We start from the raw sequence: 14,556 nt of genomic DNA on the forward strand, positions 1-14,556 counted from the left end.
ATTTTATATGAAATACCTAAAATAATATGTAAGGAGGTTTTAGCATATAGCTCTTTTTCATAATTTAATAAAAACATAGTTAATCAAAACTAATAGCTTGCTAATAATATAGCAAGTGTTTAGTGTCTATTTGGCTTTAATTTAAAATATAATAAATCGGTTTCAGTCGATCAGTTAGTGGATAATATATTATTTCGTAAATATACATCGAAATTAAACCTTTAACTAAGTTTTAAATGAACAGAAAAAATCGTGTTATGGGGAGTAGCCACTAGGACACATGAAGGAATCTGCTTCAAGAGTCACTAAATGCGTCGAAATAATTTCATAATAAAGCTTTATAACTATTTTCCTTTATAAAACTGATTCTCAGCGGGGGACAAGATCGCCCAAACTAAAATCCTAGAGGTGTTGAGAACGCTTATAACTTATAGATTTTTCAAGAACCATGGTATGTACATTTGCCATTGAACGACTTATGTACACTCTTGACTTGACATACATTTCTTATTATTATTACCCCTAATAGTTCAACAATCTTGGTCAGTGGACAATAAGTATTTCTTATGATGACTAGTTTATACATGAAAAGGAGCAAATCACTTCATTAAGCTATTTCCAGCCAAGAATATCTTATTCTAAATCTTCATGTCAAGATGATAACAACAGATTGAGGTATACTCTTTCGAGATACTTAAAACGAATACTCTTAATTACGCTCTATATGGAGATATAAAGTGACAATAATAAATTGCTTAATATAATGTTTACATTAATTAACTGTACAATTACCAGATTTGGACTTGGTTATATTTTATATAATATGTAACATATATGGAAAGTTTTATAGTTGTACCTTCCTTAAAAACTTAAGATATTTGTATACAATATATAACTAATTGCTTTAAGAACATCTTAATATAAAAACTGGAAATTTTAAACTTACAAAAAACTTAATTACTTAAAAATTAAAATATAATGTTCTTAATATATTATTTCTTATAAACATTATTTAGGTCATTCGTATACTCTCATTCAATCAAGGAAATAACTGAAAAGAAACGACATTGGCTGAATACAAGCGCTTTACAGGAAAACTATCTTGCTTTTGCAGTTTGACTTATGTACTTAATTTATCTAGTTGATTTATTTAAAAATAGAATGTCGGCATTAATGGCAAAATATATTTACCAGATTTAAATAATAAATACTAAAATGGAACTGTTCGAAATAAATCATTTCTTTCTAGTCAAATGCATAATGCCAATGTCGTTTTCTTTTAATACGAAACCTGTAATATTTATTGACATTAAACTGTTGTAATTAAGTAGATTAAGAGTAAATTAGGGCTTACTAGCGGGATTGAGTATAACCACTACTATATATTGTCCGTAATTCTAATTTACAAGTACTTAACTATGGTTCATACTATCTAATTAAATAACTCATATCATATCTGTCACGAGTGGCATTTTGACTGCATGTATTGGTAGTTTTTATAATTTACATACGCTAAAAAGTTATTTACTACCTCCATTACTTGGAGGATCCTGTTTGATTTGAAGAAATGCGCTGTCATAATCCGTTAGAATTTGTGGAAGCTTGTGGTGATGCTGTTTAATCATTAACCGGTGAAGTTTGATTTTAAAGTTTAATTTGGTTGTTTTATTATTACTGGTTTCAAAAATATCTCAAGATTTTGAATTTTAATCCGGCTTAACAGTAGATACAACTATATAAATCCACTTTATAATGTAATGCAAATATGTAAAATTTGAAGATACGTGAGGTAATCTTGGTAAAGATCCGAAAGAAAAGAAAGAAGTTTGCTGTCCTTTCAAAGGGGTATAAAGAAAAATTGACTCAATGCTATGCCAAAATGTGTTCATATAGATTGATTAAAACTGTCGTCATTTGAACGGTAAAACAAATAAATCAAAAAATACAATTGACAATAAAAAATACTTTTTAGATTAGACTGATAGTTTTGGGTAAGCATGAATCATTACATTACACTTGTGAATAATTTTATATTATTATTGTGAATATTTTATATGGAAAATACTGTTTTCTTGAAAGTTTCTTGAAAAAAATCAATATAAATACTGAAACACATTTTCACATTCGTCATAGTTTTCTAAACTGTTATATTCGGTACGGTTTTTAGACTGGAGATGCCACAATTGAAAGACACCTGTAGACTTTTAATCGAAAATAAGGCTTTTCAAAATCTGGTTTGATATAGGACATGTTAACTGTCTACTTTCTACCTAAAATTGATTTCAGTTTTGGAAACACAATGGGGTCTCAACAAGATATCTATATTCTATGCACTGTTGTTTTGGTAATCAGAATGGGCCTCCTAAATATTATAATATAACACCGCAATTTTCTCTTTAATGGATTAATGGATTATTGTTGAGCTATTTGGTGTTAGCTAGTTGTTAAAATGACAGGTACCGTGTCTATACTCTTGTTTATGAATATATTGAACAATATTGATATTAACTGTTCAGAATATTTGCTTCTGTGCCTATTATTTAATGTGGTTTCATCAGCCAAGAACCACCACATATTTCAAATCTTTAGAAATATGCCAAGCCTACCAACTGACGTATTTTTTCGAGTTTTCACATTTACCTGCAAATAATCAAGACAAATCATGCTCAACGTAAAATTCGCATATAACATCTTAGCAGAAAATCTACTATTCAAATTAGTGTACCATTTTCTGTAACATTAAAAACATTCGCTTGTCTAAAATTATACGTGTAGCAGAGGCTAAATGGCAATAAAGAGTAATTTTTTATGATATATCTACTTAACTTTGATACTGCTATGTTCTGATATATGTAAGGATTGAATATTATAAAATATCTCTCAAATTATATTAAACTTTAAACTATTAGTAATTTGTAAAATTTGACAATCAACAACCGTGATACCAGAGTCCAAAAACTTAGAATAAAAAGAATTAAATACAATATAACACTAACACTATTATTTATTAATTAAGAATAACCTAGTAAATTATATTGTATTTCAATTCCAGTAAATTAAATATAGATTATACGTTTACCTTGTTGGTTATTACGATTCAAACGTTGCATATTCTTGGTTAAAAGTATGCTAAAATAATTTAAAATAACATTCTTAATTTACTTTTAAATCAAGTAACTCTAAACGGTTTTGTATGTGTCGGTAATAGATCATTCTTTTTTTTACCTAAATGCATAATATCAATGTCGTTTGTTATTAAGCATAAAATAAATTACGTTTTGTATTTCATAGTTGATTAATGGAAAAGGAAACTGCTTAGGGTACTTTTCTGTTATTAAAGGCTACTATCGATAAAATACTTTATGAATTATTCAGATGTATCTGATAGTGTCAGACCTATAAATTTATTTTAAAAGATTTATAACAGATGGCGCATTGTATACTAAATCTGTAGGAATGTTCGTCGGGTCGGTCAGTCGGTCGAAATGTGTGGCTGCCGCTGCGATTATTTGTCAGAACACTCACTAATATTTTTGGAAGGGATTTGCACAGGAACTAAAAACACTGGTTGAATCAAAGTTATTTATTTTAACTTACGATTAATACATGTGGTCGACGGGAGAATTGACAGGATATTAGGTTAGGTCGAGGAAGTACGGTAGCGCTGTGGAAGTGGTACTATTACAAGGGGACGAAGAAAAGAAAAGAGAGCGAGACATCGTCGCGATGGTCTTTTATACCCTGGAACTGCATGGTACCAATCCACCGGCGTTGCCAACCTTTGTACTTGTTGATGTATTCGTGGTGGCCTAAAGGGTCGTGGCGATCGCCACATAACTCCCCTCCTAGTGGAACTGCCGTGGAACGTACCTATATGTGGTGCAAGTTCCGGAGTGCACCCGCAATCACGCAAACAAACGCCCGGGGACTGCTGATGAGATGAGGATCCCAACCTGAGCGAGGAGTTTTACGGGATCAGCTGCCATCGGAGTTGTAGCAGGACGTCGTTCGTCTTGGGGCGCTTAGCTTTCTTTGAGGGTACCTATAAGTATTTTACGTGTCCCGTCTCGTGATGCGAGGATGTACATGTGTTGCTGGTATACATGATGGGCTTCTGTGGTTTTCGTCCATCAGGCTAGTCTCGTGGGATGTCGTCGACCACGTGATGTTGATGTGTTCCGTTCCTGGTGCTATCCTTCCATGTACGTGTCAAGCACCTGTCGAGTGGCTTATGTTGAACTGATTTATCTGTTAGGCACTTTGATCACGTCGGGGTCGCCAATTGTAGGAATGTTCGTCGGATCGGTCAGTCGGTCGAAATGTGTGGCTGCCACTGCGATTATTTGTCAGAACACTCACTACTATTTTTGGAAGGAATTTGCACGAGAACTGAAAAACACTGGTTTAATAATCACTTGTTTATTTCGATATTGAGTGATACATGTGGTCGACGGGAGAATTGACAGGATATTAGGTTAGGTAGAGGAAGTACGGTAGCGCTGTGGAAGTGGTACTATTACAGGGGGTGTAGAAAAGAGAAGAGAGTGAGACAATATCGTGTTGGTCTTTTATACCCTGGAACTGCATGGTACCAATCCACCAGCGCTGCCAACCCTTGCACCTATTGATGCATTCATGGTGGCCTAAAGGGTCGTGGCGATCGCCACAAATCTCATCGATCTCATGCATTTGCGGGATGTTTTAATTTTACACTCAAGATTATCGAATGCTATATGAAGCTTACAGCAACCATCGATATATCGACTTCAATATATGAGTACTAGTTTCGACGATTTATAAGTGGTAATTTTGACACCGAACACGAAGGGTTCCTCCAGATAGACAAAAATTTTGAAAGCGATGGTTTGAAGACATTACCCTATGAGAACATCTAAGAGAATCGCTATAGATTAGAGTTGATGCCTTTGCTGAAATACGTATAAAAACAAATTATTATTCTTCGGCATAATAGCGCTCGACCATATATTTTAAAACCGGTGAAAACCCCACCCACTATTTTCTCCATGCCTTACTCCTTCTGATTATTACATGATTGGGGAATAGTCTCAAAAGTTACATCACTCCTTCCATATTTGGCTTATCTATTTTTCGTTGATTGACAAAAACGTCATGTATTGATTGAAGTTGAAAATCTCAACGAAAAAAAATCCAGTAATAGCTAAGTTATAATTATAGGAGAACAAAGTAACATCGATAGCTGGAACATTAATTAGTGTTAGTGACAAGTCAATTATGTTTTCTTTGCATTTTTTTTTGTAATTTTTAAATTTTTGTAAACTTATACGTAGTCAAAGTAAATTGAAAAAAGATAGGTTCGAATGCCAAAATGTCTTCTTATTATGAAATAATTTCAAATATTAACAATGCTCGTTTTGATTGAAAAATGAACTTTTTTCATTTTTAATATCATATAGAAAAATGTACTGGCTAATTGGAAGAAAATTACAATTATCAGTACATAATAAATTGCATATATAAGCAAATACTGAAACCTATATGGACTACGGAGTTCAATTATGGGGATGTCCTTCAAAGAGTAACATAAAGAAAATTCAAATATTTCAGAACAAAGTCCTGAGAAGTATTGTAGACGCACCCAAATAATACAGAACTGACTACATAGATCGAAACCTTCAGATACCCACAGTTAGCCAAGAAACCAAGAGAATTGTAAGGGGGCATGAGGAAAGACTCCATTCTCATGAGAATATTGAAGTATTGCAACTTTTGGATATCACTAGAGTAGGACACAGACTTAAAAGTATCAAACCATTTAACTAAAAAATTTAACTAAAAATACAGCAGTGACATGTATAATCATTATTTCACCAGAGACTGAGTTAGGGCTGATGGGTCCTTCTAGTTATATACCTAGATTTAAGTTGTGATAGAGACAAATTGTTAAAAGGTTAGTCCGAAACAACCAGTAAACATGCAATAATTAAATAATAAAAAAATTTAAATTGAAGATACATAACAAATATAGGAATAAAAATAAATAACCAAATAAATAATTATCTCTTTGAACTTTTTCCTCTCATATACCTTAACTACACCAAATATCACACTCCTTTCTGTGAGCAATATTCTTAAAATAGGAGTAAGGTTTTAGCTTACAGTGTAGGAGAAAAGATTGTAAATATTCCAAGACTATTTTCTTTTTTAAAATTTTAAATAGTCGCATATGTTCATTCAACATACATGTTTTTCAACATATTTTACTAATTTCTCCGTAGGGTTTCGACTTTTGAACATAACTATATTCTAATATCTGTAAGCTTTGAGTGTTCCAAATACGATGTTGATGTGACAATTAATGATGGAACGAAATAGCAGCTAGCTGACTAGCGAGGCTTGGTGAAGAACGTTCGAAGTACTACAGCATCACCATACACATTCGCATTTTCATAAAGCCATTGGATATTTAGATAGTACTGTTTTGTTAAGTATAATATGACAGTTAAGAGAAATAAATTGATGATTTTGTTTATAAATTTCATCTATACTATTTGCTAGAAATAAATTCTTTAAATTTCTCTCAACTCCTACGCAACTACACCTTTTTCGAAGGTCTTGTCGTATAAACTGCTCTACATACGTGGTATTTGTAGCCACATGTGAAGAAAAAATGATACAATTAAAATTGAAAAAAAAACAAGTCGTGCTAGGCTAGACAGTTTAATCTTGTTATAAACTGATTATTAAGTGAAATGACAAGGTACAGGGTTATTCTTATTCTAACAGACTCACTACGAATTAATCACACTGTAAACTAATTTGATAAAGCAAAGTATCCGGAATTATGAGAAATATTTATGAAGTAAAGTATCCTCCATATAAATATTCAGATATAAACTAATTTTAAATCTATTAAGAAAAACATTACGTCATTACTATTAGTAAAGATAACCGAAAGCGTCATATTTAAAAATATCACTTAATTATTTCTTAAAATTTAATTTGGCACCATTTTTTTTATATAGTTTTCAATAATTAGTTGACTGTAAGAGTGTACATTAACCCAGACCTTTTCAATAACTTCAAGACATGATCACACAAAAAATATTATCTAGAAGAATAAGGTTTATTAATAGCAATGAGCTTTATTTATTCATTTAATAGAGATGCTGGTTTTTATAAACTAAATTACGACAAATTATGTATTACTACATAAAAGAAAGTGTTGTAACCATGTAAATTTAAAAAATAACGGAGAATATAAAATTCAAATTACCTAATGTATAACCAACAATTGTATTTATAAATAAAGTATTACCACAAAATATCTTAAATCACAATAGCGCAAAAGTAATAGTGACGCCACTCATAAGACATAATCAATCACACATATATCAAATAATATATAAAGATAAGATTGGATGGTTTTAAATTCAAGAATCAATAATTTTAAAATACTATTAATTGTATACAAATACATATTTTGTAATATATATGTTATACCTTCTAAATTTAAGGAATAATTAAATAGATATATCCGGTTCTTTAATTTCTCTTAAATTTCCCTGACGTTTGACATGATATATCTCAACTCATATAACAAATATTATCAAGCCATATGGCCTGTGAATAAGTGCATAAGAAACAAAATGTTAAAAAAACCACAGTCTGAACAAGTGCAAGTGTTCAAAAACTTCACATCGTTAATAATACAAGAAAAAAAAGCGGTATCGATTGTTGAAGTAATTTTCGGTATCTACCAAACTGCATGGTACTGATCAATGATACATTTGAGAAAAGAGGAACAATTACACTGAGAGCTAAAATGCTATAACCAATAGACAGCTGAATGATTATTTTGTATGATGTGCATGATTCTATAATAGGGATGAACCTTTACTCTTAATTAAATTATTACCTTTATCATTATTACAAGTACCGTATTATTATTACTCCTCCTCTGCAGAGCTTATTCAAAAATTGATATCAGACACTAATGAAGAAAAGTTAATAACCATTCTTATAATCACTTTAATTATTTAACTGACGAAAATCTATTGAAATATTATAAAGATAACCCGACATTGAGAAACTTTTTTTCTTTTACAGATTCTATGGACAGCACTATCAGTAGCTTTAGGTTTAGAATTGCGAGGTGAATATATTCGTGGAGTCCCTTGTATAAAGAGACATCAACAACTATATTGCCCGACAGCAGGAAATTCATACCCACTGTAAGTATAATATATAAATGTTTATTATTTTATATAATTAAATACCTATATAAAATATGTTTTGTAATATATATATTTTATAACTGATATATTTATCATATATCACTCATGTTATATATAATTTAAGAAATACGAGGGCACTTTGAGTAGACTTCAAATTAATGACTAGTGCTAATGAATCATAAAGTACCATCTATTAATAGAGTACACGTTATCAGACTACTCCTCGAATTTTAATATGGAAAAAGCGATGATAATGTGGTGATTATGGAATATCTTTTTGCAAAAGAAACCAGAGAACGACTTAATAAATACTATGAGGATTATGCACCATCAATATTAATAACTAAGAAGTGATTTCCGTTGTGGTAGTCACAGCACAAGTGACGCAGAACATTCTGGTTGTCCAGAATAGGTTGTTGCCACAAAATTGTCAATTAAGAAAATGAACTGATGTTGGAAGAACGAAAAATGAAAGCGCCTGAGGCGAACGAGGCTCTATGTATCCCAATTGAGCGAGAAAATTGCATTTTATATAAATATTTGTACGTGAAAAAGCTATAGGTGAGATAGGCGCCGCGATGGCTCACACTCTACCATAAGCGAAATGGTGTAACCTTCTCAATGCAGAGCTTGGCGATATTTTTGTACCGTTTCGTAATCGTTGACGACACATAGATGTATCGTAAAACAGCGTTATCATTATCTTGCAGAGCTATTGGGCAGATTTTATATTGACTTGAAGAAAAAGCGACTATATTTGACAAGAGTTGTTCCATCAAGGCAATGCACAGATGCATGCATACCATATGTAGTTATTATGATAAAAATCCATAAATTAATTTAGCCTCTAAGATTATTTAACAAACTGAATCAAACGCTCAATTTTGAAGGCTTTGAAGAAACTTATTATTTGAAAAGAATTAGTAAAATGGAAAAATGCTGGACTACATGTATTGCGTTAAAAGGATATTATGTTGAGAAATATTACGCTTTATGGGAAAATATCTTTCATCAATAAATCACTGACTTATCAAACTGCCCTCGTCGCTGGTAACTAACAATCAATCACCAGTCAGGCATATAAATGGTCATTGTAGATAGCTCAAGTGATTCAAATTATTATTAATTAACAAAAAATTATATATTTCAAGCTGTTGTGGTCATAATGAGACAAAGCATCCTTAGTTATTCATTAATCATCTTCCAGTGAGAATAATTAGGATCGAAATCAGGAAACTTAAATATTGAACTATATTCTAAAGAGTGTCAGATTAAGACTATTTGATAGCCTAAGCAATCCACACCTGTAGACCCCCTATGCATAAGTTAAATATATAGGTTTTCAACTACTGTAATATAATTGATTAGTTAGCCCTAACCCTCAAAAGATGCGTGTGTAAATTTCACAGCTGTCGGATCGTTAGTTTGTGAATTATAGCATTTTGAGTGAAGCTACTTTGGTTATTGTAAAAAAACTGGATAAAAAAGAATCTCGTGTCTTGATAAAATATTGCTTTTTGAACCGAAAAAATATAGTTGAAGCAAAAACTTGGTTTGATGGCCGTTTTCCGACACTTCCCCAGGAAAATCAACCCTCAAGGATTGGTATGCTAAGTTTAGACGTGGTGAAATGAGCACCGAAGACAGTGAATCCAGTGGACGCCTAAAAGAGGTTATTACTGAGGAGAACATTAAAAAATCCCCAAAATGATTTTGAATGATCGTAAATTGAAATTGATTGAAATAGCAGACACTCCTATGATCTCAACTGAACGTGTACATCATATAATTCATGAATATTTGGGTATGAGAAAACTTTGTGCAAAGTAGGTGTTGCGCGATCTCATTTTTGACAAAAAACAACGACGAGTTGATGATTCGGAGCACTTTTTGAAGATAATCAAGCGTAATAAACCTGAACTATTGCTGGAACTGCTGACACATGACTCTATCATTTTACTCCGAAGTCCAATTGACAGTCATCCGAATAGACTGCACACAATGAAGCCGCTCCAAAGCGGGGGAAACAGTCGGTTGGCACGTTATGGCGTCTGTATTTTGGGATGTGCATGGAATAATTTTTATTGATTACCTTGAAAAAAGAAGGACCATCGAATATCGGCCGCATTTAAAGAAAAAGAAAGTGCTGCTTCACCAAAACAATGCATTGTGTCACAAGTCAGTGAAAGCGATAGCAAAAATCCATTAATTGGGCTTCGAATTGCTTCCTAATCCACCGTATTCTCCGATCTGGCCCCCAGCGACTATTTTCTGTTCTCAAATCTCAAAAGAATGCTTGCTGGGAAGAAATTTTTGTCGAATGAAGAGGTGATTGCCGAAACTGAGACCCATTTTGAAGCAAAGGACAAATCGTACTACAAAAATGGTATCGAAAAGCCGGAGGGTCGCTATAATCAGTGAGCCACCCTTGAGTCAAAAAAATAATTTTTCCAAAAAAATGTATTTAACTATGGTAGTCCGGGGATTTTCAGTTGACCTGTTAAGTACACAATACAGTAACATATCGTCAACGAGACCTAAAAAGAACAGAGAACTCAAAAGTCCACACCATTTTGTGACATTTTTCATAACAACATAACTCCAATTTCATGATTAAATGGAACTTAAAAAGGCATATTTTCAGCAGCCCGCAAAACGAATTGAGTTTTCACTCAATTTATTTGGTATTCTTTGTTGAAATAATGAGTAATGTCAATATTCCTTCCTATAATACTCCATTAAATCACTGAATATATGCATGCGATTTTTATCTAATCTAACTAATCTAATTTATTTACACATTGACATGAAAGATGCGATAAATATATGGTCCATTAATAAAAATAAATTTCTGATAAAATATTATTGCAGAACAAAATGGTTGGTCGAAATTTGATCGTAATTTATACAAGTTAATTTATTTTCCCTTTGTAAAACACTTCTGCTTATAAACTGTGTAAAATTTACTTAGTGTTCTATAAAAACTTTCGCAAATGACAACACATTTTTACATTGTTCTTAAAACAATTTTTATAAATTATTTAATTTCGAACATCACAGTTGAATTTCTATTATTCAATTAATATGCATGTCTGATATAAAAATGGGTCCAACTTCAGATATTAAACACAATGGAGTATAAAAAAGCAAACGTATACAATAAACACTATCCCACATTTTTTAAATATTATTTTATGGAGCGCTGTCAAAGCCATGTCATATTCAAATTTAAATTAAAGGAATATCTAACGATTATACTTTGAATCGTAAAGGGAGCCTCTGAAATTAGTATATTTGAAATTTCATGTATTAGTGTATGATAATACGCCAGCGATTCTGACGTTGAGTGAAAATATAATAAGAAAAGAAGGAAACCCAACGTTAAGAATCAAAAGAACAGACTGGGAAGGATTTGCTGAAGAATTGAACAAAATAATTCAACTAAATGTAGCCCTCAAGACAACTGAACAATTAAATTTTGAAGCAGAAAAATTCGTAGTAGATATTCAACAAGCTGCCTGGAATAATACTCCAGAAATTAAGAGAACAAATAAAGGAATTAACTATCCTAGGGAAGTGAAGGAAATGGTAGCTGAAAAACATAAATTACGAAAAAAGTGGCAACAAAACAGAATAACTGAAAATAAAAATAGTTTAAAGAATATAACCCAAAGACTAAAAAGGAAAATACTGGAAATTAAAAACAAAACCATAAATGACTATCTGAGCCATTTAAGAGATGATAAAGAAACTGATTACTCACTCTGGAAAGCCATAAAATATCTAAAGCGCTCATATCTACACAGTTCACCTATAAGAGACCTATATAATTGGCACGTGACAATCACCAAAGAGCAGAAGCATTTGCTGAATATCTAGAAAAAACTTTCAAACCAAACGAAACTGATATTGAACATAATTTGCCGGACACAGAAGCTGAAAATTCGATTATTGAATTAGTCACGCCGAAAGAGTTAACCAAAATTAATAAAACTGACATTAACCCTAGGAAATCACCAGGCTACGATTTAATAATAGGAGAATTACTGCAAAAACTATCAAGAAAGGGAATTATAAAATTCACCAACTTGATCAATACAGCATTTAGATTAAAATATGTCCCAGACATTTGGAAGAAGGCGGAAATTATAATGATCCCAAAACCTGGGAAGTCACCAAACGAAATAAAAGCCTATAAACCTACATCACTGCTGCCAGTAGTATCTAAGGTTTTTGAAAAACTCCTGTTGAAAAGAATAAAACCGATCATAGAGATAAAAAACTTAATACCAACACACCAGTTTGGGTTTATTAACCAGCACTCAACAATTGACTAGGTCCACAGAATAACAGATGTTATTGAAAAAGCCTACGAAAGTAAAAAAGTATGCTCAGCTATATTCTTAGATGTAGCACAAGCTTTCGTTAAGGTCTTGTTCATAAACTACAAAAAATGCTACCAAAACAAGACACCGAACAATTAAAATCATACATTACTACCAGAATGTTTAGAGTCAAACAAGAACAAGCTTACTCTACAATAAAAGAAGCTCAAACAGGTGTACTACAAGGAAGTGTACTGGGACTAGTGCTTTATCTACTTTACCCTTATAATATACCACAAATGGAAAATATCACGATGGTTACATTTGCTGATAATACTGCGATTATAGCTGTCGGAGACAATAGTGAAGAAGCCTCACGAAAATTACAACAGGCTAGTGACAATATAAATAATTGGACACAAGCTTGGAAACTAAAAATTAATGAAAGTAAATCTGCACATATGTTGTTCATCTATAAACAGACCGTACAAGCACCAACAACATTAAATAATTCTATCATTACATATAACAACAACGCTAAATATCTCGGAATGAATCCCGATGCCAAACTTCGCTGGAAGGAACATATAAAGAATAAAAGAAAAGAACTAGAATTGAGATACAGGAAAACGTACTGGCTAATTGGAAAAAAATCACAATTGTCAGTACATAATAAATTGCTATTATAAAAGCAAATATTGAAACCTATATGGACAAACGGAGTTCAATTATGGGGATGTTCTGCAAAAAGTAACATAAATAAAATACAAATTTTTCAGAACAAAGTCCTGAGAGGTATTGTGTATGCACCCAAATACGATAGGACTGATTACCTACATCGAGACCTTGATATACCCACAGTCAGTCAAGAAATCAAGATAATTGCAAGGGGCATGAGGAAAGACTCCATTCTCATGAGAGTATTGACATATTGCAGCTTTTGAATACCATCAGAACAGGACATAGACTCAAAAGAATCAAACCATCTGATCTTGTGTAGTGTCGTATAGTGAGGTGCATATAATAAAAATACACCAGTGACATGTATAAACATCATTTCACCAGAGACTGAAATAGGGCCGATGGGTCCTCCTGGTTATATACCCAGTTTTAAGTTAAAATAAAGACAAATTGTAGGTTAGACGGAAACGACTAGTAACAATATATTAATTACATAATTAAAAAAAAATTTCTGTATTACTGAGACAATGTTTATTATTTCTAAATCTCTAGGCGAAATAGTGAATAATAGGCTAGATGACTGTAATAAAGAATCACAAAATTATTGATTTATTATAATCATTTACTATAGACAGGTTATTAAAAATATATTTATTTTCATATTAAAATTGGAAATAGATTTTAAGATTTTGCCAAAAATAAAAACAAAATATTTAAAAATTCCTCTGTAGAACGAAAAGGTATATCCGGTATTGTATCAGATACCTTGGAATATTTGGTTAAATAAAATACCCTAATTATAATTTTCCAAGTTCAATTTAATAAGGGCCTCACAATCTTATAAGCATCTCCAACTACAATACTACATCAAGTACTTTACAAAATCTGCGGTTAGGCATGTTTTATATACTAGGTCCTCCTATGAATTCTTATACTAGATGTTTCCTTAATTTATTTCACTTTACTTGATTTCGGTGACAGCATTTGGAATTATACATTGTGTGACCACGTGCCTTTTCGTTCCACGCTTCAGTTTTTCAGTTCTTTGATAGTTAATAGTATTTGCAACGAACAAATGAATTTACATAAGAGTATTCAGTTTATCATTATAATATTTCCTTTATAATTAGTTCTAATACATTGGTACACTGTGTGTTTAGAATCATTTCAACTTTCTTAAGCAAGATTTTTCTGCATTTTCCAATATTCAGATTCAACTAAAACCCTGAAATTCCAATTGCACTCTTTAATAATTATATGATGAATCTGAAGGAGTTTTTTTTCGATAATTTAAATCAAATCAAAATGTGATGACGAAATCCTTTTCTTGTACA

At 31.8% G+C, this 14,556-nt stretch overlaps 1 protein-coding gene across 1 annotated transcript in view; it reads left to right on the plus strand.

Annotated features, from left to right (window-relative positions):
- spz3 (Spaetzle domain-containing protein 3) overlaps positions 1 to 14,556 on the plus strand; it is a 192,822-nt gene that overhangs the window by 171,480 nt on the left and 6,786 nt on the right. The window contains exon 3 of the mRNA XM_076393867.1: positions 8,089 to 8,213. Within this exon, the coding sequence (XP_076249982.1) occupies positions 8,089 to 8,213 (125 nt within the window). The remainder of the gene's footprint in view (positions 1 to 8,088; positions 8,214 to 14,556) is intronic.

The sequence above is a fragment of the Rhynchophorus ferrugineus genome, unplaced genomic scaffold, assembly GCF_030347505.1.
Source record: "Rhynchophorus ferrugineus isolate W39M unplaced genomic scaffold, kcgeb_rfMv2 rfM1, whole genome shotgun sequence".
Taxonomy (NCBI): domain Eukaryota; kingdom Metazoa; phylum Arthropoda; class Insecta; order Coleoptera; family Curculionidae; genus Rhynchophorus; species Rhynchophorus ferrugineus.